This window comes from Zalophus californianus, chromosome 14, assembly GCF_009762305.2.
Source record: "Zalophus californianus isolate mZalCal1 chromosome 14, mZalCal1.pri.v2, whole genome shotgun sequence".
Classification (NCBI taxonomy): Eukaryota; Metazoa; Chordata; class Mammalia; order Carnivora; family Otariidae; genus Zalophus; species Zalophus californianus.
Window position 1 is genome coordinate 36,583,146 of NC_045608.1, and position 25,214 is coordinate 36,608,359.

A 25,214-nucleotide genomic window follows, 5' to 3' on the forward strand; every position below is an offset into this window, starting at 1 on the left:
TTTGTCCCCCTCTCACAAATAGGGAAAGCCACCTCAGGGTGCTTTCTCAACCCTCTATGGAAGGGTCCAAAGGAAAGGGCAATTTTACCTTCTCATTTCAATTCCCTTTGCCCAGCATGCACCCATGCATGCACGCACACACGCATGCATGCACACACACACACACACACATTAATACCACCTTTGTACTTATTTAAACCCTTTTTTTCTAACACGTACTCCAGTCTTTAGACTCCCCCATTCTAGGACCCTGTTGACTATAAAGGTCAAGCCAACTCACCAACAGCCCCAGAGCAGGTGTTACTAAATAAAGAGCCACGGCCAATGCTGCTGAACCAATGCAGGCAGCTGTGAGCCAGGAACTGGGTGTGGGGCTCCCACCTCAGGACAGCAGCCTGCCAGCTCAGGAGCAGGAAACGTCCAGAACAGGTGGGACACTGTGGCCGGAGACAGAGAGAAGCCAGGCCACTAGACTGATCTATGCCTGTGGCAATAAGGGGCAGGGCCCCCTCCCCACAGCACTCGAGGCAGCGGAAACAGCAAGCCCTACCTGGAAGAGTAGAGGAAAGTGTTGGGGGACACTCTTGGGACGTCTCCATAGATTTCCTGATGTGGCATGTGGAACAGATGATGAGGTGGCTCTTTCCTTACTGTTCTATCTTACCTACTCTTCAAGCCCACGTTGCCTGCCCAAACATGATTATGTAAAACTCAAAAATTAATCATAGCCTTTATGTTTCTATTTTCCAGGTGACCCTAAAAACCCACCGCTCTCTATGATCTAAAACAGCAATGAACAACAAGAAAAACACTCTTAGCGAGGTATAGTGGAACTATTAAGAAAGTAAAGATTCTGACTGCCTCAAGGCTTGAATGTTTTTTTATCCTTAATGGTATATAAGTATTTCTTATTTTGAAGGTGCTAAAATACCAACACGAGGCATCAGTAACTTTAAATCAAACCACAGGCTGCTGAAATTCCTTACTTCCAGTTCCATTACGGTTGCAATAAATGTTGAGTAAAAAAATGTCAACTTTTTTGGGAAAGGAACACCAGTAGGTATGTATAAGCAATGGGACCCACAGAACTCCCAGAGGTCGGTGTCAACGCCTCCTCATCCACTCTCCCGGTCCCCACCGCTTGCAGAAGAAAGTAGCTACCAGCTATGGCTTTTAAAAATCAGTACATTTCAGTCTGTTAGCTTTAGTTTTCAAAATAGGCATGGTCCAATTATATTTTCTGACAGTGTTTCTCAAGCACCAATATACCTGTAGCCTGGTGTCTAAATATAAACACAGGCCACCAGAATTAAAATCTAGCTCACCTAAGATTTTTGTTAATTCTTGCTCATTCCTTTTCCCCCCAAATAAATCCCAAGAGACCTAAATAAAAACAAGTTGGCTCTCCCTCTTTCAGTATCTGTCTCTCTCTCTCTCTCTCTCTCTCTGTCATTACTGGTGTTTAAAAATACAGCAAGCAAGCGGTTTCATGTGTTTTAGAATACTTCTGAATGTTTAGCAGTGGGCTTTTTCAATCTGTGTTGTTTTATTTTTTTTAGGGGGGTGCTCAATTAGAGCAGAGACACACTTGCTAGCCTCCCTCAGCCCTCCCTCCCTCCCTCCCTCCAACCACTGGCACACTGCTTCCCTAAGCTCTCTGATCTAATTCCACACAAATGCTTAATAAGGTTGCAGAGATTTAATACAATTAGGAGTGTTGCTCACAAATTAACCAATCCATTAACACTCTAGCAAAGAAACAATTCCAGAGGAAAAGCCAGCCAAATGAGGATTAGAAGACAACTGGCTAAGGGTACAATCTGTTTAAAAAAAAAAAAAACCACACTGTGGTGCACATGTTTTCACATCTACATTTCTATGTTTTGTGCTTTATACCTTTCAGAGCAAAGAAAAATGGAGGTAAATTGTGCCATCTGAGAATTTCCCTCTTTTCCTATTTGGTTTCTAGAAGTGGGGGTTGATCATCACTCTGCCAGCATAAATCATCACAGTTCACAGTTCTTTATTAGGTTAAATACTCAATAGATTCAACTCTTACATAATAACTACTTTAAGTCACTTTCATCATAAGATGGATATATGAACACATAGAAGGAAATTTGGCAAATACAGAAAAGTTAAAAGAAAGCGAAAATATCAGTAAGTCCACTATCCAGAAATAACTACTATTAATATTTTGGCTTGTATTTTATATATTTCCATAGAGTTTTTTTTTTTAAGATTTTATTTATTTATTTGACAGAGAGAGACACAGCGAGAGAGGGAACACAAGCAGGGGGAGTGGGAGAGGGAGAAGCAGGCTCCCGCCAAACAGGGAGCCCGATGCGGGGCTCGATCCTAGGACCCTGGGACCATGACCCAAGCCGAAGGCAGACGCCCAACGACTGAGCCACCCAGGTGCCCCTTCCATACAGTTCTTTAATAAACATTTTAAAAATCATTAAATAAGATTGGCATTCTCCTATACACGATTTTGTCACCTGTTTTTGTTCCATATCACTATACTGTGATCATCTGACATCCTTAAATCTTCCTTGTCATGATTTTTGGTGGCTGTATGGCATTCTATTACATGAAGATACTGTGACTTAACCCACTCCCTATTGTTGGATATTCAAGTTTTTCCCATTTTTCACTACTGTAGAAAATGCCTTAGTGAATACGCTTGCAGGGGATTTTTCTGTACATGTCCACTTGTGTTTCCTTAGTATAGATTCATTGTATTTTAATAAAGCCCCATCTTTTTTGCATCCCAATGCATCATCTTTCCACACTCCAGGTGTGTACACTCTACTTCAGAGGATCCATCACTCTGGAAACCACAGGCCAATGGATCGACCGTGGATAACCCACCATCTTGCCATCTTTTTCAGTCCCACTCAAATCACATTATGAGTATCCTTGTGTATGAAAATTGCTAAAATGTTTACAAGATGCTGGTCTTGTATTGTCTGAAAGAAATTTAAAGGAGAAATTTGCCTGAATGATTAGTAAAGGGATAATGTGCTTCATCATTTTCCTAAGTACCACATTACAAAAGATTGTCTGCCTCGCTTTAGAACTCATGGGGAACCTGAGCTCTGGCTCTCTCTGAGGCCTGGACAACCACTGAACCTGTGCTGCAAGATCCATGCAATAAGATAACTGCCACCCATTTCCCATTAAAGAAACCATGAGAAAGACCATACTGAGTATACAAGGAAACCTCAAATAATAAAGTGCCTTGGAGACACACAGGCTGTTGGAAGCATCTCAAATAGCTTTCTGTGCTTCTGGTCTGCTTCCTGGAAACAAGGTGAGAATTCATCTGTAAAGTGCCAACTGTCTGGAAGATTTAGTTACAGAATGGGAAACGATTTTTTTTTCTTCTGCAAGATTCTTTCAGGTCAAATTGATTCTTTCAGGGCAAATGAGTTTATTCCATCATTTGGTTTTCCCGTAATTATTAATGACTCAAAAACCTTAGTCCTAACATCTAAATTATTTTAAGTCATAATGATCTGTTTTGACTTCAGAAGGGGTAGATGAGGCAGAAAGGCAGAAAATACCTGCCAAAGTCACAGACTAAGTCAAGACCAGAATTGAATTATTATAAACCAGAGGTCACCGGCTTGGTTTCTGCTTTTTCGTGTTGGGGGAGAGGGGAAAGTTAAACAGGCTGAGCACAGAGAAATTTTTTGGGCAGTGAAAATATTCCGTATGACACTATAATGGTGGATAGATGTCATTATACATTTGTCCAAACCCACAGACTGTACAACACTAAGAGGAACTCTAATGTACACTCTGGACTTTGAGTGATGTGTCGAGACAGGTTCATCAATTGGAACCAACGTTCCAAATGGTGGGAGATGCTGATAATGAGGGAGACTATGCCTCTGTGGGGGCTGGGACATATGGGAAATCTCTGGTCTCTGGTACCTTCCTCTTAATAATTTTGCTGGGAACCTATAACTGCTCTAAAAAATTAACTTTTTTTTTTTTTTTAATTAGGTCTCTGTCTGGAAAGAAAAAGGCTACAGACTCCTAGCCAGAGGGGCCTGCCCCATCGGTTCCATAGTTGGTGTACAAGTCTCAACAGAGCCACAAAGCAGGAGACCTCTGCAGCCGCAGGAACATTAAGGGATGCACAGCGCCTACAGGGGAAAGGGCGCCGATTTCCATCCTAGCTTCAGATAGCTTTGCCTTTCCTGTCTGCCCTTTCTCAACAGACCTCACACCTTACAAAAGGAAGGTGCACCTCTCCAGTGTAAAATGTCCATGGCATCAAAGACACAATGTGAGCTACTGCTTTCAAGGAAGTATTCTTTAATGATTAATCAAACACCAGACACTCACTGTGGGGTTTCTTGTCTTTCCCTGTCATATCCATATTTCATTTAAGGGTAAAACAATGTACTAGAGATAGAATATTTTAGCCCTTGTGGAATGTTATAAAATCAGATATATTAGAAAAGTTAACAACCACACATCTTCCTTCCCTTGACCATAAATAACTCATTTCACAGCTGAAGAATTGGTGCAATTATAAAAAGGGTGACATCAGTAAATATTAAATGCAAAAACATTACCTTTAAATGTACCTAAATGTAATAATTATTTTTTAGCGTATATACTCACACTCACAACATATTAGCTGGAAATAAAAGAACCTTCAAGCAACTGAAAGTGTGTATGTGTGTATAACACTGTTTCTTTTAAACAGAATTGCAATGCTTTCCAAAGTTTTCAAATTATACAGGAGAAATCCACAAATAAAAATACATGAGATTTAGTTTAGATTCAGTGTGCATTTTCCAGTAATATAATTAAAATCCACTTTATCAAACATTCATTTATGAGTTGGTCCAGTGAAAGTCTTGTAAAGTCTTTTCATGTGGTAAAATATTCAATATTATCTACCTCATGTTAACAAAAATATCCAATGAAAATCAACCCTCATCTTATAAAATAGTCAATATTTTCTACCTCATGTTAACGAAAATGTGCTACCTCATGTTAACAAACAATCCGCTGCTGTGCCAGTTTATTTTGAGTAGCACATATGGCTCTTTCGTTAAAGACATGGAAAAAAATTGGATTCTGCTGTCTTTAGAAACTGATAGTTATTTCTGAAAGTATGTCCATGATTATTATTTATTCCCAGAAGTCAAACACCAGAATTCAACACATACATTCACCTATTTACCAGAAAAATAGCATGCTTTTTCATTATAATCCTCACTTTATGATACCTCAGAATTTTAGGTGCCCATTATAAACATTCCTATAAATTAATGAGAAACAATAAATTTGCCATGGTTTAAGGAACTTATATTTAATATAATTAATTCCATTACATCTGCATCATTTTAAACTTAACTAACCTGCTTTTAATAATCTGCCATATCACTTCTTTTCACTTTTTAAATTTTTCCTCAAAATGCAAATTAACACTTATTTGAAATTAAAAACTAAGTTAGACCTTTTCTCATAGAAAGTAAAGCTGATGTGACTGACAGCTTTGATGAGGACTGCTATGCTAACTAAATCATACAAGAGATATTTTTCATTCAGTGATTAGCCTAAATCTTCATCTCCAAGGTTTGAAAAATATGTATATAGATGTATATTTAAAGTATATTAAAATTAATATTTTTGTTTTCACAACAATTTCTGGATATTTCTGTATTTCTGGGTTAAACAAGGTAAGTTTAAGTTAAAAATAACAGATTTAACAGGCATTGAGGAACCTTGGTTTACATGGTCTGCCTGGATTACTCCCCAGCAAACGAGAAACTGCATGACTGGACAGCAAAGTCTTTACAAACTAGTCGGTTTCCAATTTTTGGCTTTGAGCATTTTCAAGAATGAAACTATCACACTGGTCATTACAAATAATTTCTAATGCTAGAACTCAATACGAATCTTGGCATGTAACTTGAAAAGAATTCAAAGTGGCACGGGTATGACAAAAATTCTCTAGTCCTGTCTACCTATTTATATGAACAAATTTCTCAACACGGATTTATAAAAATGAAACATGGAAATAGAATTTGGGTTTAACCCCTTTGAGCAGTAAGTAATGTCCTAAGGTCTATCCACAGATACATGAACTAATTTTTCTAAAGCCCAGCTGATATATGAAATACTATTCCAATAAATTTTAACCATGATTCAATTGCATACACATAATTTGAGTGATAATTCAACTAGATAAAATTTAGCACTTACTGCTTTACGTTCCCATAAAATTAAAAATAGAATTAAAATCTTGATTTATACACATTTTTGTTGCAGAGAAGTTTGATAAGTAATCACTAAAAGACTCTCAAGCTTAAACATGTTGCAATAGGATAAGATTCTATGGGGAAATAAAATGTAAATAGCAGTTCAAGAAGAAAAATTAAGCATGTAAAATTTCTCTCAATTAAATACAAGCTTGTTCATGTATTTTTAAATGGACAATGGAGAGAATCGAATCTCTCTGGTATTTGGATGTTGTTTCTGAAGGATGCCTTTAAAAATTGTTGCAAGTTCTATCCTAAAATGTCAGTATTTACTGTAGAGCATAAATTCCCTCCTTCTCAATTGTATAAATTTACGATGCAAAATTTCACATGTGAACTTATCAGTGTTCAAGGAAGTGTCTAATTTTTAAAAATTCTTTGGATACACAACCGTAAGTCAGAAGACTAGAAGACTATCTGTTGATGGCCGACAGATCTTAGAACTTACGAGCATTGGCCCCTGGCTCAGGAAAACCATTTCTCTAGAGCAAGATCTCATGAAGCAGTATCTATCCCTTATTTTGTTCCTGACTCTAACAGTTTTCTTGGTTATGTTAAAACATAGTCTCCAGAATGAATAAACCCAACCACTGACTCTGGGTTGAGACATCCTCCAAAATAAAAAGACCAGCCTAAGTGTCCCAAGAGTTAGCATTCTCCTCTGTTCGTGCCCTGTGCATCTGGAGCGTCCATCCACCCACCCTGGGTCTTGGAATAGAAGCATGTCAAGCTCATGGTGTGTAGAGTGCTTCTGTGTCTGATACAAAGAACTGGCAGGTACCGTGGCTTAGTGGCTTCAGGTTCAGGCTGATCAAGTAAAAACCTTAGCTTTGCCCTTGCCATTTGTCTGAGCTTATTTCCTGGCTTATAAAATGGTTAGGGTCACTTAGGTGGTTATCGGTATTAAATCAGATAATACATATTAAAAAATCACATAAAATAATGCCTAGATATTTTAAGTATTCAATAAGCATTACTTATTCTTTTGTTCTATTGTAATACTTCTACCCTTAAGTATGGTTGTGCTAATTAGAAATAAAGTGGATAAAGCAGCAACCAGTGCCTGACACAGACATGGGAGTGGTTACACTTCCACTTACCATTTCTCTCTATTTCTATCAGTATTTGCTTCCTATCCACCTATCTCCTACCCTTCAGAGGAGAAACAGGATGCCAAGAACCTGTCTGATAATTCTAATGTGGTAAGCGTGGTGATGGTCCAGTGGGATACAGATATCTGCTTAATTCCCCACTGTCTTTTCAAACCCACCTACTATGTGAGATGAAGATGAGGATGGGAACAAAGGAAAGAAAAAAGAGAGAAAGCCTAGGACCATGGTATCAGGCATGAGAATAAAAGAGAAGCCAAATTTTTGATTCCTGAACCTTCCCGAACACCCCACACTTTTACAACTTCTGGCCAAATTCCCCTCCTATATAAACTCATCCTTAAATACAGCAGCAATTAAGATCTACTTCATGGAGACAGAAGGGAAAAATGCCAAGTCACCAACAATACGATCTCTAATTAAAAGAGAGAGAGAAAAAAAAACAAACATGAAAAGTTTGTTCCTCTTTCCAATTTCCCAGGCCTCTTCCCTTCTGCATCTACTCTAAGTAGATGACCACTACTTCAAAAACTCATTTGCTGATAACTATAACTAGACTTACTATGATCATTTCATGATGTATATAAATGTCAAATCACTACACATTGTACACCTGAAACTAATGAAATAGTGTATGTCAATTATACTTCAATTAAAAAAAAAAACCCACGGGCGCCTGGGTGGCTCAGTTGGTTAAGCGACTGCCTTCGGCTCAGGTCATGATCCCAGGGTCCTGATCCAGCCCTTCATCGGGCTCCTTGCTCAGCAGAGCCTGCTTCTCTCTCTCCCTCTGCCTGCCGCTCCCCCTGCTTGTGCACTCTATCTCTGTGTCAAATAAATAAATAACATCTTAAAAAAAAAACCTCACTTAAAATGTCCCATTTTAAGAGAGGGAAAAAAAAAAAAACACCTCAAAACACTTTTTTTAAGGTCTCTCCTCTCCCTTCTCTCGAAACAGTACCCTGACTAGTGCCCTCAGGCCTCCTGGGCAATGCCTTATTTCCACTGGCAAACTGCAACCCCTGTGAGCGGACCACTGGAGCGCCCTCCCTCGAGGTTCTTCCTTCCTACAGACTCAGCTGCAAGCTCCCTTGCCAGGCCCGCCTTCAGCTTACCTGTGTAAGCTCCTGTGAGCCAACCCTCATCTCCTCAGTACCCAGCACATCCCCACCCCCACGGCCTCACCACAGAGTTCACCCACGAGTCCTCTGCCACAGAAGCCATAGCCCCTCACTATGGCAGGAGGACTTCTCCTGCCTCACTTCACCCTCAGTCCTGGGTAATGATTTATATATTATTTATACTTTGGAAAAGAATATACCCTGCAAACACCTCTTGACTATTCCTCCAATTATTGAGGATTTCTCACCTCTGTGCTCGATTTTAATCCATAGAACTGCAGCATGAAAGGATAACCTTGGGTCCAGCAAGGAAGAAACAATATGCATTCAGAAAGCATCCCAAGAGAAAGAAAAAAAATGCCAACTTGATAGCAATTTCCTACGTATAAAGAGACCGAGAACAATCACCTGGTGTGGGTAGCATTTTCATTTTCACTAAAAGCAGGCCCAGCAGGAGGAGGAATACAGGTTAGCTCTGCAGAACTTCCCAACTCCACTGAAGGAAGCTCTGAGAAGCCAAGCCAACCAAGGGTGTGCCTTGGCAAAGGCAGCTCACCATGGCCAGGTCTTCACGGCAGAGAAAGCAGCTTTTTTAAATTATTTCATCTGATCCTTGCAATCTTTTTAGGCCCTTTAACTAGTTATTTTAATATCCATTGTATCCTTCGTGATCTGAGTCACAATGAGGAGACCCGGGCCAAACCACAGGCCACAGGACAGCAGAAGCAAACATGAGAACCCCAAGGTCCATTCCCAGGATCTCCCTCATCCTTAACAATGAACAAACCACCTCATTTTATTTCCAGCTGCTCAGAGATCTTTCCAAACTAAGAATAAAATAAAATATTCATCTGTTGACAATGATCATCTCTTAAATGATTTTGGCAAAAAAAAAAAAAAATCTAAATCCTTATTTTTTTAAAATCACCATGAAAGATGCTAAAATTCTCTTAATATTTACTTATTCTACTTTATTTTGGTGTAATTGTCCCTAACGATGTTGTAAAAAAAAAAAAAAAAGGTGATTGAAGCAAAGCACATCATCATTGTAAACTGTTAAGACCAAATAGTTCCTTCCCATGGTGACTGCAATAAGACCCAACTCACTAGATTGTTTTAAATCCTTCATCTAGATCTACTTGCTTCCTTTGTCTTTATCCAATCTCAAAATGAAAATGCAATTTGTTCTACAGAAGGTAATTGACATCAATCTCCAAAGGCCAGCCCACCTCCACCTGAAGGGAAAGGTCTAAAAAGAACCGGTCACTGACCTCAGTAGCACTTGGCCCCAGAGACCACTAACACACACGGGGAAGAGATTAACAAAGGATTTTACACATCTCCCCACAATCAGATATCCAGATATTATACAAACATAAATCAGAGGATCTGAAACCCCAGAGAAGACAACATTCTGCCCTCCTCTGCTGGTGAAAAAGATATGAATAATGTCTCTAATCAATTAATTTCATTCAAGTTACTTAGAAGCTCAGTACTTTTCCTTCTAATTTACTATTTCAGAGAGCTGTGAGACAGCCAATAGCTATCGTGCCCTGCAAGCTAAGCCAACTCTACAACTGTGTTTACCATCAAAAGGAGAAATTGCACCAAATCAATTAAGCACATTTGGGAAATGATGGCATGTGCTTTGGGCCCAACAGGTGGGCACAGGAGCACAGGCTTTGGGCTTAAGAGTCACTGGAGGAACAGAGCACTTTGGAAGTGCTCTGCCTACTGTCTGTGCAACACTTAAAATGTCTTGGGGCCTCAGTTCCATAAGCCATAAAATGACAGTGCTACCATTTTCACCTTATAGGACTGCTTTAGTAGTAAATATCATGTAAAGGACCCACATGTAGATAGCATGTGATGTTCATATTTCCTTTGCCCTTGCCCTTGCCCTTGGGAAGCCAGAGGAAATAGCAGCAAGTTTATGAGTTGGATTACAAATGGAAGAAATCTAAGGCGGGGGGGGGAGGGGGCACACCTTCTGGGGTTTGCAGAAAGGAAACACACAAGGCAATGACTCAAGGTTATTCTGCTGTCATAGGGCTCTAAGAACAATGACAGCAGCTCTCACAGACCGGGCACTATGTTTTCCACAGGATAACTAAGGAGGCAGACATCAACTCCTCTTTACAGATAAAGAAACTGGCTCCAAGAGGCAACGTGACTTTCACGACTGATAATGACACTGCCAGGATGAGAGTCCAGGCTTCATCGGGCTATAATCACCTTCAGAATACACCCAGAGGTACAACAGTTTGTAAAAGTTTCTTTTTATGCAGCCCATGATCATATTTGATCTCTGAGGCAAACCTATGAATCAGAATGCCATTGAATGACCCTAATTACAGATAAGGAACTGAGCTCACTGAGGTTGAATAGATGACAGAGTCAGGGTGGACCCTTGAATACAGATCTTTCTATCTTAAATTCCCTCTTCTCATGCTGCCAGTGATTTCCCACCTATGTTCTGCAAAGCAGAGGCATCTCAGAGCACAGGCACTGGGGCCTGGCAGAGCCTATGCAGGGCCCAATTCTCCACCTCTCCTTGTATCCACACTATTTACAGTGGGGTCTCACAGCCCCATGCACCAAGGGGTGAGGTCTATTTCCCTACCCTTGTTCTAGGCTGGCCCTGTGGACTATGACCAAAAGAACAAGGTGAAAGTGATGAGGTGCTCTTCCCAAGCATAAGCCTTAGCACATTTCTGCTGTCTTTGGAGACTGCTGCTGGGGAAGGACCGAGTGCACAGAGAAGAGAGCAGCTGTCCCAGCAAGGCTCTCCTACAGCAGCCTATGGCCGACCAACCCCAAAATATCAAGAGAGCCCAGCCAAGATCAGCTAGGTAAAGACATATACATAAAGTATGCCAATCCCAGTTTAGATCAACAGACACCCCCCCCCCAATAAAACATGAAAAATAGAAAATAGTTGTTATTTTAAGCCACCAAGATTTGGGAAGCTTTCTTATACAGCAAAATCTAACCATTATACCTTGTTTTCGAATTTGGAGAGTATTTTGTTTTAATCTTCCCACATAAAATTTTGTTTAACCCAAAGACTTTTATGCTTTATCACCTATGTAAAATTTTACTTAATGAAAATATTCTGATGCTTTAAAAAATAAGTGGGAGAAGTATTATAGTAGACTATGATAACCTCCCTACCGTCTTCCTACTCCTGTGTTCTTCGCTTTTAATGAGCTTTGAATGTGTTCTGTGGTGTCACTAGGAAGTAAAAGAAATGCACACACACACAGGTTGCATCTGGAACACTGACTCACGTTAAGATTTGGAACTCATTTATTTTCTGTCACCACGCTCTTCAGCTGGTCACAGAAGCTGTTTTTCCATGGAGAAAACTCCATTTCCTCACTCCTATTCCATGTGGCCCATGTAGGCAGGCCACATGCCTGGCCCAGTGGGTGGGTCGAGCAGAGCAGGGGGCTAACAGGGAAGCAGGTGATATGAGCTGACAGGGCGAGCCCACTAGCAGAAGTGGTGTGTACCTTTGGGGGACAGGATCTCTCTTCCCACTGGGCTTGGAGGTGGAGGCTTCAGCCTACAACCCCTCAGATATACCACAAAAAAGAGGAGAGATGTTTAGAGAAGAAGACTCCGAAACCCAAAGGCTGTGTTCAGTCCCTGAGACCACCTATGCCTACCCACTGCCTTCTCTGTTACAAGAGCCAACAAACGCCCTCGTTTGATGAAGGCCAGCTTTGACTGAGGTTTTCCATTCAAAAAAGTTCTTACTATGACAGAACACAAATTTGAATCTGGCTGTCAACATAAAGAGGAAAATTTGATAGGTTATACAATTCATTTTGTCCACAAGAAGAAACTAAGTCCATAGTTCTGGAACTAAGACCCAGAAGGAAATCTCCCCAACTGGCCATTATAAAGATTCTATATCATGTACTGAAACATCACTCAACATGTTTCTAACAGACACAACACTCCATCTGAAATGCTTTTGCATACAGCACACCTCAATACAGATGGATGGCATCAAATCAAAGCATAAATCAGGAAAAGGCAACTCCGCACCTGTGTGTATGGGGAGGTAAGATATATGGTGCACATCCCTCATACTCAGATGACCTGACTTTGTTAGAAATGGAGACAGCTTCACCTCCCAAAGCTTCCATCAATTCTCACAGCCAAGCTTTTATTAGCTACTGTGCAGCAACGGGTTTGAAAATATCATATCCTCTCAGCATGGTACCTCACGCATAATTAGTGCTCAATGCATAGCTATCACTTATTACTATCCATTCCAACCCCCTGAAATAAGGCCTATCTCTGTTGCCACAATTTAAGTAGAAAATCACAGCCTTCAGCCTAGTTGCCACATAGCCTTTGGTGGCACCTATGAATGGCAAATACATTCTCAAGCATGGAGGAAAAGAGTGAGCTTCATTTGTGCAGAGGCAGCCTCTGGCAAATGTAGGAAGCACCTAAAATCACTTAGACATCTCTTCAACTTCCTTTTAACAAGTAACTTCATGCTATATCAGGCACTCTCTTAGATTGGACCCAATGTTCTAGACATTTATCCCATCCTCATCTACCAAAAATAACTCATTGATCCAGGTCTCACTCTCTTAACACCATGCTTCTGACAAATTAGTATGAACTAAGATGACAATCCTCATACTCTTCAAGTGATTGGAGAGACCTTATAGATCCTTGAATCGAATGTCTTCATTTTTATGAGTAAGAAATCTGACATCTAAGGATATGTCAACTTATCAAGGTGACAGCTAGTTGAGGATGTCATATTAAGACAACTTAATGAGCCACCTCTCCCAGAAATGACATTTCAACAAGCATCTTTCTTCCTTGGTCAAAATGATGAGCTGGTGGAAATTTCAAGTGCCTTAACAGACTGGTATGCCCATTTTGAGGTTTGTGAGTCTTTTAGGAACTACTACAATCAAAATGCCAAGCTTTTGGCCCCCTTATGGGGCCCCGAAGACCAATGATTCTACAGTGTCCATGTTTCAATGAACAGGAGATAAAGGAATAAGTACTGGAAAATATTACTCCCAATGCCATCTTGTCTCATCCTCTTCTATGAATGAGTCATCTCAAAATGCGGCTCAGAGCTGCAAATTTGAAGATCTAAAGTCATCATGTTCTGATTACCCTGAAATGTCTTTATTCTTTTATCATATCCTAAAAATTCCAGACTGATAGCACTATCACTAGAGGTCACCAAGTTAAAAGATGGTTACAAAACAGCCAAGTTTCTATAAACTGCCTTGTTTCATAATTCACTCTCTCTTCTGACAGAAGAAAGCCTCTGCTTCATAAAAGAAATACTCTTTGGTCAGTTAATAATTTGGTCTAAAAATCCATGTGATGATCTTTGGATGCTTTCTTAACACTAATCAGAGAAGATGGGATAAGTTCTCCAAAGGGCCTGGTCTCTGAGCCACAGAGACTTTCTTACTAACAGTCTTTCAACTTTTACAAGCATTGAGATTATCTGGATGTTTCCTGACCAGTTTCTGCAGCCCCTTCCAGAGATTCGGACCCAGTGGGTCTATGGGGCCAGGAATGTGAGGCCTGGAGCCTCACATGACTTTAATATACCAGGATAACACCACCTTCCATGCTACTCAGTAGTGCTGGCTTTCCATGGTGCCAATTCTGAGGGGATCATTTTGCCATTTTCAGGTTTATTTTTCTTTTAAAACATTGGCCATGTATTTATAACGTGTGTGTGTGTGTGTGTGTGTGTGTGTGTGTGTGTGTGTGTGTGTGTGTGTGTACAACCACATCAACAAAAACATCACTTCTACAGCCTCCAGGCACCACAACTATCAATGCCTTGGATCCAGAAAGGGAATCTATTAGCTTGAACCATGTGAAACTGTCAACACTGACTCTTTCTGACTTACAAGAACAGTGGGTTCACATTGGCCACAGAACTGGCAATCCCCTCTTTTCCTCATGACTGAACAGACACAACCCTGTCACCTCAAGAGACCTCTTAATGTCATGGCATTGGTTAGTCTTTATAATAATCTTGCAAGGTACTTTTGCAGAAAAGAAAACTCAGGTTCAGAGAAATTAAATAACATACCCAAGGCCAGGAGGCTATTCAGAAGTCTTGTTGCAAAATCAGGAACACCTGATCTGCCCGGGGGGCCTCTGTCCTTCTTTCCAAACCCCTGGGAACCCAGAGTTGACGTCAGAGCCTTAACATCCTCCAGCTGTCCAAGTCCTCTGTGACTGGGCAAACTCCCCCCCCACCTTCCGAGGGTCAGCAACATAGGACTCTCAATAAGCTTGCACAGTGGCTCCCAGCCCACCCAGCAGCACTGGAAGAAAAGAGAGTGGGGGCTCCCTAAAAAAAGCATGCAAATGGGATGCACATGTTAACTGACAAGAGAAATAGGACAACAAACCCCATCACATAGACACAGGACATAATGCCTGTGGATAACCGTGGAGATTCCACACCCTATTCAGTGGTCTAGATTTCAAGAGTCAAAGAAGTAGAGAACACAGTTTATGAGACTGTTCTCAAAGTGACCTCCTTTTATGAAGCTTCATCACTTGACTGTATACCATACTGAATGAAAAAGGCACTAGAGTGTGCTAGCTCTACTAAAGATGAGCCAGACGTTCATGTGAGAGCTCTGTGTAGGTATAATTAATTTCATTCTGAATCAGAAATAAACCCAACAGAGATAATATATATTACTCCCTGTTAGGGAACCTTCTTACAGGTGATGCCATAGTTCTTTTAATTTATCAGTGACTAAAATCAAATCCCCCTAGAATCATGATAAACCTACCACATCATAAATTCCGTTTTTAGCAAAATTCCGCTTTAGAACATAACTGATTAATACATTTCTATTATACATGATAAAATCACAGGCTTACTTTGATATGTTTAAGTAACAAAAGGTAATGCTTTTTCCTTTAAATTTAGCAACGAAATATCTACGTGCTAAGTTGCTAAGGGTACCAAGCACAAAACCTACAGCCTAGGCCTATTATTAACATTACTCCAGATACTTTAAGAAGTCAAACTTGATAGAAAAAAAAAAAAGCAGTAAGCATAAGTACTTTGATATTTTTCCTCCCCAAGGGAACTTCACTTCTGCATTCATTCAACAAATATATTAAGTAATTAATACACACTATACATTGCCCAGTGATTTGATTTTTTTTAAAGATTTTATTTATTTGAGAGAGAGATTTGAGAGAGAGAGAGAGAGAATGAGAGATAGCATGAGAGGGAAGAGGTTCAGAGGGAGAAGCAGACTCCCTGCTCAGCAGGGAGCCCGATGTGGGACTCGATCCCAGGACTCCAGGATCATGACCTGAGCCGAAGGCAGTCGCTTAACCAACTGAGCCACCCAGGCGCCCTTGATTTTTATATTATATATCATCAGTACTTATTTTTTTTAAGAGAGGGAGGAGGCGAAGGGAAGGAGAGAGGGAGAGAACCTTTCTTTTTCCTCCTTATTGAATCATTTATTTCAATGTCAAAACACTTTCAATTATTTATTATTTAAATTCAAGCTAGTTAACATATTAGTTTCAGGGGTAGAATTTCATCAGTTGCATATAACACCCAGTGCTCATTTCATTAAGTGCCCTCCTTAATGTCCATCACCCAGTTACCCCATCCCCCTACCCACCTCCCCTCCAGCAACCCTCAGTTTTTTCCCTAGAGTTAAGAGTCTCTTATGGTTGGCCTCTTTCTGTTTTTGTCATATTTTTTCCTCCCCTTCCCCTATGTTCATCAGTTTTGTTCCTTAAATTCCAAATATGAGTGAGATCATATGGTATTTGTCTTTCTCTGATTTATTTCACTTAGCATAATACCCTCTAGTCCCATCCATGTCATGACAAATGGCAAGATTTCATTCTTTTTGATGGCTGAGTAATACTCCATTTGTGTGTGTGTGTGTGTGTGTGTGTGTGTGTGTGTGTGTTGTGTGTGTGTATCTTTAGCCATTCATTCACCAATGGAAACCTGGGCTCTTTCCATATTTTGGCTATTGTGAACACTGGGGTGCATGTGCCCCTTCAAATCACTATGTATCCTTTGAATAAATACCTAGTAGTGTAATTGCTGGGTCATAGGGTAGCTCTATTTTTAACTTTGTGAGGAACCTCCATACTGTTTCCCTGAGTGGCTGCACCAGTTTGCATTCCCACCAACAGTGTAAGAGGGTTCCCCTTTCTCCCCTCTCATGGAAGCCAATGCAGGGCTGGATTTCATAGCCCTGAGATCACGACCTGAGCCTAAATCAAGAGTTGGGAGCTTAACCAACTGAACCACCCAGGCACCCCATCAAGTATTTATTATAAAAGTAATGCTTTAGGCCACTTTATACTTTTGCGTCCAGAGAGTATAGAATGAGTTCATTTCAAGCATGTGGTTGGGACATGATTTAAAGTACCTCAAAATACTCCAACTGAGAAGAGAGATCAAACAGGATCCATCAAACACAGACTGCAAACAAGGTGTGGTCCAATTCCCTGCCTCCTGCTGTCAGAAGCCTACCTGTGAACCTGCCGTGGATTCCACAGCTGAAAGCTGGGGAGAGGGAATGGGGCCTCTGACTTCCACAGTAACGCAAACTAAAACACATTCTTCCCCTTGTATGCAATAAATCTGCTTTCTGCATACTGAATAGGAACGAGATCAAAATGAATATTCACCCATCTGAAAACAAACTGATGCTCTATAAGCTTTTATGCTTTGCAGCCCATAAAAAGTAAATGCTTTGCTTCTGCTTAGACTGTTGTATTCTGAAATAAATCAGTCTGTTAAACGGTGGCCTCTCCCTCCAAGGGAGATTCTAAAAACACATCTGTTTTGACAAGTGCCTGAAAAGTCTGCTCTTATGCATCCTCTCCCTCACATGCTGCAGTGACTGCCCTCTGTGACTTCCAGGTCACAGCCCTCCCCATCAAGCCCAGATATAAAGTGAGTGACACTGCCCTCCATCAGGTCCTCTCCCTCCCCTTGCTTCCAACACGTGGGTCTCAGATAAAAAGCTTTTAATGACACATTCGTCTTCTCTGTTTTAAGCAGGAAAATTAATGGCATCAGATTTCCAATGCTAATTGTAATGACTTCCTGAATGATATACCTAAATTGACAATGCCACAGAAGTCATCTCTTGCAGATGTAAGCACAGTATACAAGCCGTCACACACCTGCCTGTGGCTCTCCATTCCAGTCTTTTCTGGCCTCTTGCCAAAAGGCCTGATGGAGAAGGGCCCAAAGGTTAACATGAACTCTTACTTAGTTGGCAGATATATACTACTTCTTCTAGCTCCACTGCTATATATAGAATAGCAGCAACAGAGAAAAAAAGAAGGAAAACGAGAAACTTAAAGTTGTCTTTGGGTCAGTGCTGAACTACAACCAACGAAAAATGATGACTATGAGAACTACAACTTCCACTAAAGAGTTTCATTTTACAGAGAAGAGTCAGTCACGTGGACAGGCAGATGAAGGTGCACGGGACAGCATGCCTCGCTTTGGCTGTGAGTGCCGGAAGCCTTCGGTGGGTAAGGCTGGGCCTCCCCTGGCTCAGACAGGTGGGTTTAAGGATGCAGCTACACCTAGTGCTCAGCTGCGGATCACAGCAGGAGGAGCAGGGAGGAGGCCAGTCAGCCTGGTGGAAAACACTCTGTAACTTGATTCTCTGAAAGGCTGGTGACAATGTTTTCAGGATAAATCTGTTCAAAACCTCACAATCGCTTTTGTTTACCCGGGGTGTTACATGACAGAGGTGGCAATGACTCTCTTTTTTGGATAACAGAAATACAAGGCTCTCTTTTAGGATATGCACCAACAGTACGCTAAAGAGATGAATAATGAAAACCTTTTATTTTCCATCAGGAAGTTGAGTTCATTTCCAAAGGCAAAGTTTCACATTTCCACATTAAAATGCCAAATTTCTGGCACATTAATTTCCACTTCTCCCCTAACAAAGTCCTTGTTTCTTTGTCAGTGGATTTTGAAACTTTTAATAAATGGACAAAGCATCGTAACTTTGTCTTTCTTACCTTGGCCCACTACCACCTCAATGCTCCCCTATAAAGGGCCTTTACAAACAGTAAGTGCTCGATATTTACTTTACCTAAAGGAATTATTCTGTAGGCACACTGGGCTATGCACTTATTACAACAAAACAAGTATCTTCTATACACAATACCCACCCATAGAAATTTCCAAAGGCTAATCATTACTGCAAAATTTAATTAAAACTTTATGTTGTGGTAAGTAAAATTACAGGAAACTTTTTCTATTTAAGTTTTACAACTGGCTGGATCCAATATCTTCCCCAGATAAGACTATTATTTGAAATGTCACACTGGCGGTTTCACCTAACACACTGAGAGTTGTAGCGCAGGCACATCAGCCTGTTCATAATTTTGGCTGTGTTCATCAGGAGGGAGGCTAATAAGTGCATGAATGTGAAGTCTATTTTCACCCCTGGTTCTCTTTCAACTCTTATCAAGGGAGGCTGATCATGCAGGATGAGGATCCCAGTTCTTTCGGAAAAATAGTTCTTGGAGCATCAGAATGCCCTCAAGGCCTGTTCCAACACAGACAGCGGCCCGTCCCCCCTCACCCCTCCTCCAGTTTCAGATTCAGTAAGTCGGGGTCAGGGGAGGGGGGGGCAAGTGATGCTCATGCCGCTGGTCCAAGGACGACACTTTCAGAACTACTTTTTTAGATCAACATTTCTCAAACTGTGGCCACAAACCAGGATTCCCTGGGGATGCTGTGAGACCCTCCATGAACCTTACACTCCAGAATCACCACAGCTCTGCCCCAGAAATCAACAGAGGGAAGGGCCACTCCAGGGGATCCTTGGGCACACTAAATTTTAAGAAGCACAAGTGTGAACACAGCTTGCTATCAACAGGGGCTCAATACCCCCAGGCCCTCCCCAAGGCCACCTAAAGCCACTAAGGTGCAAGATGTCAGCATGACCTATGTGCCCACGTGTCACTCATTTGATTACTTCCCCTTTCTTTTCCATAGGTTCCATCCTTAAGAGCAGAGAGAGCATAAGTGCAGTGACCCTCCTCTGCTAGGACCTCCAGAACTCACATCACGGATGCCTGAGCGCATAACACTTTTCTTCTCATGCCTGTTTTCTTCGATTCGCCTCTCACACACTTCAATTCCATGGTGGAGGTACTATAGACTCACTCCCAAGGTTGGTGACTAAAGCTTTCCTGCTCCCCACCCAACACCAGCCCTACTTATTTTCCTCTGTTGAGTTTTTCAGAGCTACAGAGTAAGCTCAGCCTTCCTGAGGACTAAACTGCAACCACAGCAGTATTTTAGAAGTATTTTGGGAACCTGAGAAGCTGCATCCTCTTAGGATGGGAGGTTTATATGATTTTGCATTTTTTTAAATGTTTCACTAGCGTATCTGAAACACATTAGTCATTAACCCTTTCCCACTTACAAAATAAACTTATTAATGTGTTATATTCATAAAGATAATAACTGAGATATGAAACTTAAGAAAGTTTGTGGGAAAGTTGGTTTTCAAAGAGAAGAATCTCAGAATGAAACTAAAGAGCATGGTGTGGTAGACACCACCCTTCAGAAAAATGTTATACTGCCAAGAAAAATACATAACTACATATTATCATGCCTGACCCCTAGCTGAAAACCACGTCTTGCGATATTTAATTGATACATGCTCATTCTAGAAACCTTAATAAATCCTGAAACAAAAACTGAAAGGAAGCCATACTCAATTCAAAGCAGTTTCTCTACCAAACAGACACATAAAACCTATCAGTTCCTAGAATGTACTATAATTGTTACAGAACTATCATGGAAAAATTCAAATAACTTCTATATAAGTGAAACAGAAAATACTTAAATTTTAAAACCAACCTTTGCCAAAACTAAAGGCTATGCTTCTTTCATACATGGTTTATTTAATCTGAAGGCATAAATCAGATTACTTGTTTATTAAGGAAAGTTCTTTTAGAATTACTCAAGTTATATACACACTTACCCATATATCACAATATGTAAGTAACTTCACTCCCAAAAAAACTGCATAAAAACCCTTTGGAAACTTGAGAGACTAAAACCTGTAATTTTCCAGATCAGAACAATTTATTACACTCAAGCAATAAATACTTCCCTACATACACATAACACTAAAAATGTTATAGTAATTTCTTGGCATATTTCTTTCATGCTCACTGATTTAAATTTGAAGTATTTTCATCATATGAATTATCAATCTAGTTAAAGCACTGTAAAATTGTAAAATGTCATAATTATTGTTACCTGAAAAAGAAAAATAAATCACATTGCTAAATAAATCTATTCCCACTTTTTGTAAAGGGTACTTTAATATTTTGTATTTTAAAGTAATTTAGACTTAACAGAAAAGTTGCAAAAAATATATAGATTTCAAGCTTTACCCACCTTCCCCTAACATTTACATCTGACATAATCCTCGTAGAATTTCCAAAATTAAGAAATTAAACACTGGTACTGTACTACTAACTAAACTATAGACTTCATTCCAATGTTGCCTGTTTTCCCACAAATATCCTTAAAAGTATTTTTTAAATAAATTTTTTCCACAAGAATCCCAAATTCACAAGGTTGTGTTAAGGTTTAATTTATTCCAAATACTGTGGAAGAAACAAAGGGCCAAACCTGTTTGTATTTCTATCTCTGCAAACCAAAGTTTGCTTAAGAGAACTTAACACATCAGATCTATTATAATGTAAAACTAAATACTTTGTTGTATAATATATATTACAACTCAGCTTTTAAGAATTTGGGTCAAAGAGGAATGACTTGCCAGCTATTTGGCTTCTCACCATGGAAAAGAGAATTTCAAACAAAAGTAAAATGATTTCGCTTCCTTGAGTCTGACTCCATTCCTTTTTACAAAAGTTATTTTTAATGACCATTAAAAGCCTAGAAGGCAGAAAGTGAGCCTCCAATAAGAATACTGGCATTAGAAATTCCCAGATTAACAAATTAGAAATTGTACAGATGGAAAACAATTTTTAAAATGGAATGTTTATAGTAAATAGTCCACATGAACCACAAACTGAATTCTTTTTTTCTTCCAATAAGTTTAGCACTCCATTTCTGATCTCTGAATCCAAACTCCCTATAGTCCATCTCCAGAAATGATTGATTAATAACCATATAAATTCCAAACCCTTCCCAAAGAGGACAGGAGATTGAGAGCACTGCAGAAGGGGAAGAGCAAAGTCCCATGTGTATAAATCTCAGTCGCACAAAAAAAACCACACTGATCACATAAAATCTCATGATTTGGGCCATTGTGTAGCCTAAGGAGAACCCCTTGTGAAAAATGTTCATTTCAAAGTCAGGGAAATGCCAGCCAAGTCTAACTTCCTACAATCATCCCTCTCCCTCCCTTCTGTGTCAGTTTAATTCATGTACAGTGTGAATACTTGCAAATGACCAGCATTCACATCAACATTTTATTCAACAAACTGTGCTTGCCTGTTAGACCTAAGACTTCATGCTAAATGTTTTATGGGGAACCAAGAAGGAAAAAAGTATTGACCTAGCCTTCAAGGAGCTTACAATCTATCTCCTCTATCCCTAAATTGATTATCACAGCAGGTGTGTCAGGTGAAAAGCAGCCAATTATTATAACATTCCAGAAGAATCCTAAAAAGAAATAAGTATCAATGTCACTCATAACTTTCCCAACATACACAGAGAAACTGACTTTTCCAAAGCATTAGGAGCCCCACACCTACACTATCTAAATGTAAAGTGGAGAGAAAAAACATAATGCACAACATATCTGATCGTTGCATACACAAAATTTGCCAACTTCAAATATTTACAATTTCAACATTTCAACATAATCTCTTGGATACCGCGCTTCATTCCCTCTTTGCCCACTAACATACTAGGATAACTCAGAAAGCACACCCCAGTTAATGGTATAACAAATAGGATGATGTATTTCCTCTGAAAGAAAAAAAAATATGGCTAAATTTTAGTAAAAGTCTCTTAGGGTTTGACATTTTAAATCAGCCTTCACAAGGACACAGGTCAGTACTACCTAATGCTGAACTCTTTTTTAACGATAAAAGGACTGATGCTTTAAATAAGCTACATAAATACTTGTTTCCATCCCCTTGCACACAACTTAAAAATCCACCCAAACGCTACTTGACAGGCTTAACTTTAAACAAATCTCTGCCAGAGAGTTATGAATCTTAATACAGAGAAGACCATCACTAAGGCCCTCATATTTGGCTTCTAACATTAACGAGTTACAAGGCTCTAAAACTGATGAGTTGACTCCATAATTTGCTAATAAGAAAAAATGGAGGTCAAAATTTGCATCAATTTTATATCAGACAGCAGTGTATCGTTTTAAGTCCTCTGGAGCACGTGCAATTACCAGTTAAGGAAATATTACACTTAGGGAAAGGGTATTTCTTTATTGAAGTTGACAGTTTGCATTTCACAGTACAGAGCAAACTGCCAACCACAATCTCATTTTCATCTTTGCGGCCAACTGTGGTCAAGGGTCCTGGAGCTCAACAACACACAGGACACAGGCATCTGTGCCTATCTATGTGTACCGAGGACTCCAAGAAAGTAAAAATTTACGTTTCCAGAGATCAGACAGCCAAACATCTCCAATGTTTAGAATATACATTTTACCGTCAGTGAAAAAACCCTTCCCCAAAAGAAAATTTTAAAGGTCCAACTTACTCATTCCTCCCTAATAAACATAGAAACCTGTTTTGCAACCAAAGTTTATGGCCGAATAGTGGGGGTTTTATTATATTAAAAACAAGAAGCCCAGGTCCACCATTATACGTGGACCTTAATGAAACTAATATATATGAAAAAGTGTGCAAATGTGCACGCGTCTGCCGTGCGCCCACATGTGTGCTCCAGGTACTGATGACAATTTAGAGGTAAGCCCTGTAACACTGTGCGGCATTGGGCCCACGCCTGACCCCCACGCCTGGGGTCTACAGGTCCTCTCCGCATGGGCTTCTCCCGGCTCGGCACGCCCCCGCGCGCGTTAGCAAACACGCGCGCGCGGGTGCACACACACACACACACACACACACACACACACTTGCACGCACAGTCCCTCTCCTTCCCACCTGGGACCCCGGGCGGCGGGGCTGGGTTAACAAGTTGCCACTGGCCGCAGCGCTCCGCTGGGGACCGAGGGCGGGTAGGTGGGGCCCGGAGAACGCAAGGCCGCGTTGGTCCGGGGCCTGGGAGCCTGGACGCTCCCTCCTGGGCTGCCGGGTCCTCAGGCTGGGACCGATGAGAAACGCCCGCCCAGGCTCTCTCGAGCCGCCGCGCGACCGTCTCAATAAGCCGGGGTCACCGGCCGCGAGGGGCTGGGGCCGGCGGCAGGAAGGGCAGGGCGCCGGACGAACGCCACCACCGTAGCTGCTGCCGGGTCTGGACGATCGCCGCGAGCGCAGCCAGGAACCGGCGACCCGGCCTGGCCGCTGCTCCGGGTCGTAGGGATCGCGCAGCGCCCACGCCCGGCGGCCCCCGGCTGCCGCGCCGAACTTCAAGCAAAGTTTTCTGCTGTTCCTCCAGGAGCCGGCCGGGGACTCGGAGTGGCAGCGGTCCGCCCCAAGCACGAGGCCAGGCCGCGGGGGGCGGTGGCGAGACGAGGGTCCGGGCTTTGAGGCTAGTGCTCGGGGCTCGACCGCTCCTGCCGCCCGAGTTGCCGGTGCCCGCCCTCCCCGCCTGCCCCTTGCCCAGCGCCGGCTAACGGACAGCAGCTGTGCCGGGCCCGCCGCGCCCCCGCCCCGGACCCGCTGCCCGCCTCGGGCTCTCCAGGCCGGGGAGCTGCCGGCGTCCCGGGCCCCCGCTTCGGCCCTCGCATCCCCGGCGGCGGCACAAACGGTCCCACCTACCTGAAAACGTATCCCCTGCCGCAGTTAGCAAAAGTCCGGCCAAAGTCGCCAGGCATGTCCCAAGTCTCCTCATGTTGCCGAGTGCGCGCCGGGCCGCTCCCAGGCGGCGCTGGGTGGGCGCGCGAGGGCGGAGGGCGGACGGGAGCTTGGGTTTTCAGGCAGCCAGAAGAGAAAGGTAAACAGCCAAAAACACCGCCGGAGCCCCAAAGTGTCAACAGTTGCAGAAGTCCGAACTCCGGCAGCTCCAGAGGCCAGGGGAGAGGGTCCTGGCTCCTCTTCCCCTGCCGCCTGCCCCACTCGGCGTCTGGCGCGGCTGCGAGAGGGAGCGGAGGGCGCGCCCGCGGAGCCAAAATCCGCCCTCCGTTCCGGCGCCTGCACCCGCCGCCGCTCTCCTTCCCCTGCTCGGGACTCGAGCCGCCGGCGCCGGCCGTGGCCGTGGCGCTGGCCGCGCGCGTCCTGCCCGCCGCCTCTGCGCCCCCAGCCGCGAGCCCAGCCCCGGGGGCGGCGGTGCGCCGATGGCTGAGCCCGCGCCGGCTCTGCGCGGGGCTCTTGCTCCGCGACTGACTGGCTGTGCCCCGCAGGCCGGCTGAAGGGAGCGCCCACGTCACGGCCGCCCGGCACCGCCGCGGCCCGCTAGAGGGCGTGAGCGCCCAACCCCGCCGGCCCGCGCCCCGGCGCTCCGCAGCCGCGGCGTCTCCGGGAAGGAGCTCGACTAGGGGCGGCCGCCGCCGCCGCTAGTGCGGCGT

The 25,214-nt window shown here is 42.3% G+C and overlaps 1 protein-coding gene across 7 annotated transcripts in view; it reads right to left on the reverse strand.

Annotated features, from left to right (window-relative positions):
- The window catches only part of PTPRM (protein tyrosine phosphatase receptor type M), an 824,645-nt gene extending 799,713 nt beyond the window's left edge, over positions 1-24,932 (reverse strand). For 2 of the 7 annotated variants that reach the window (XM_027575438.2, XM_027575437.2), the window contains exon 1: positions 24,469-24,929. In XM_027575438.2, coding sequence (XP_027431239.1) covers positions 24,469-24,541 — 73 coding nt within the window. In that variant the 5' untranslated portion in view covers positions 24,542-24,929. Of the gene's footprint in view, positions 1-24,468 lie in introns of all 7 variants that reach the window. The other 5 variants (XM_027575435.2, XM_027575436.2, XM_027575439.2 and 2 more) reach the window with 5 other exon arrangements.
- Positions 24,933-25,214: the final 282 nt, after the last annotated feature.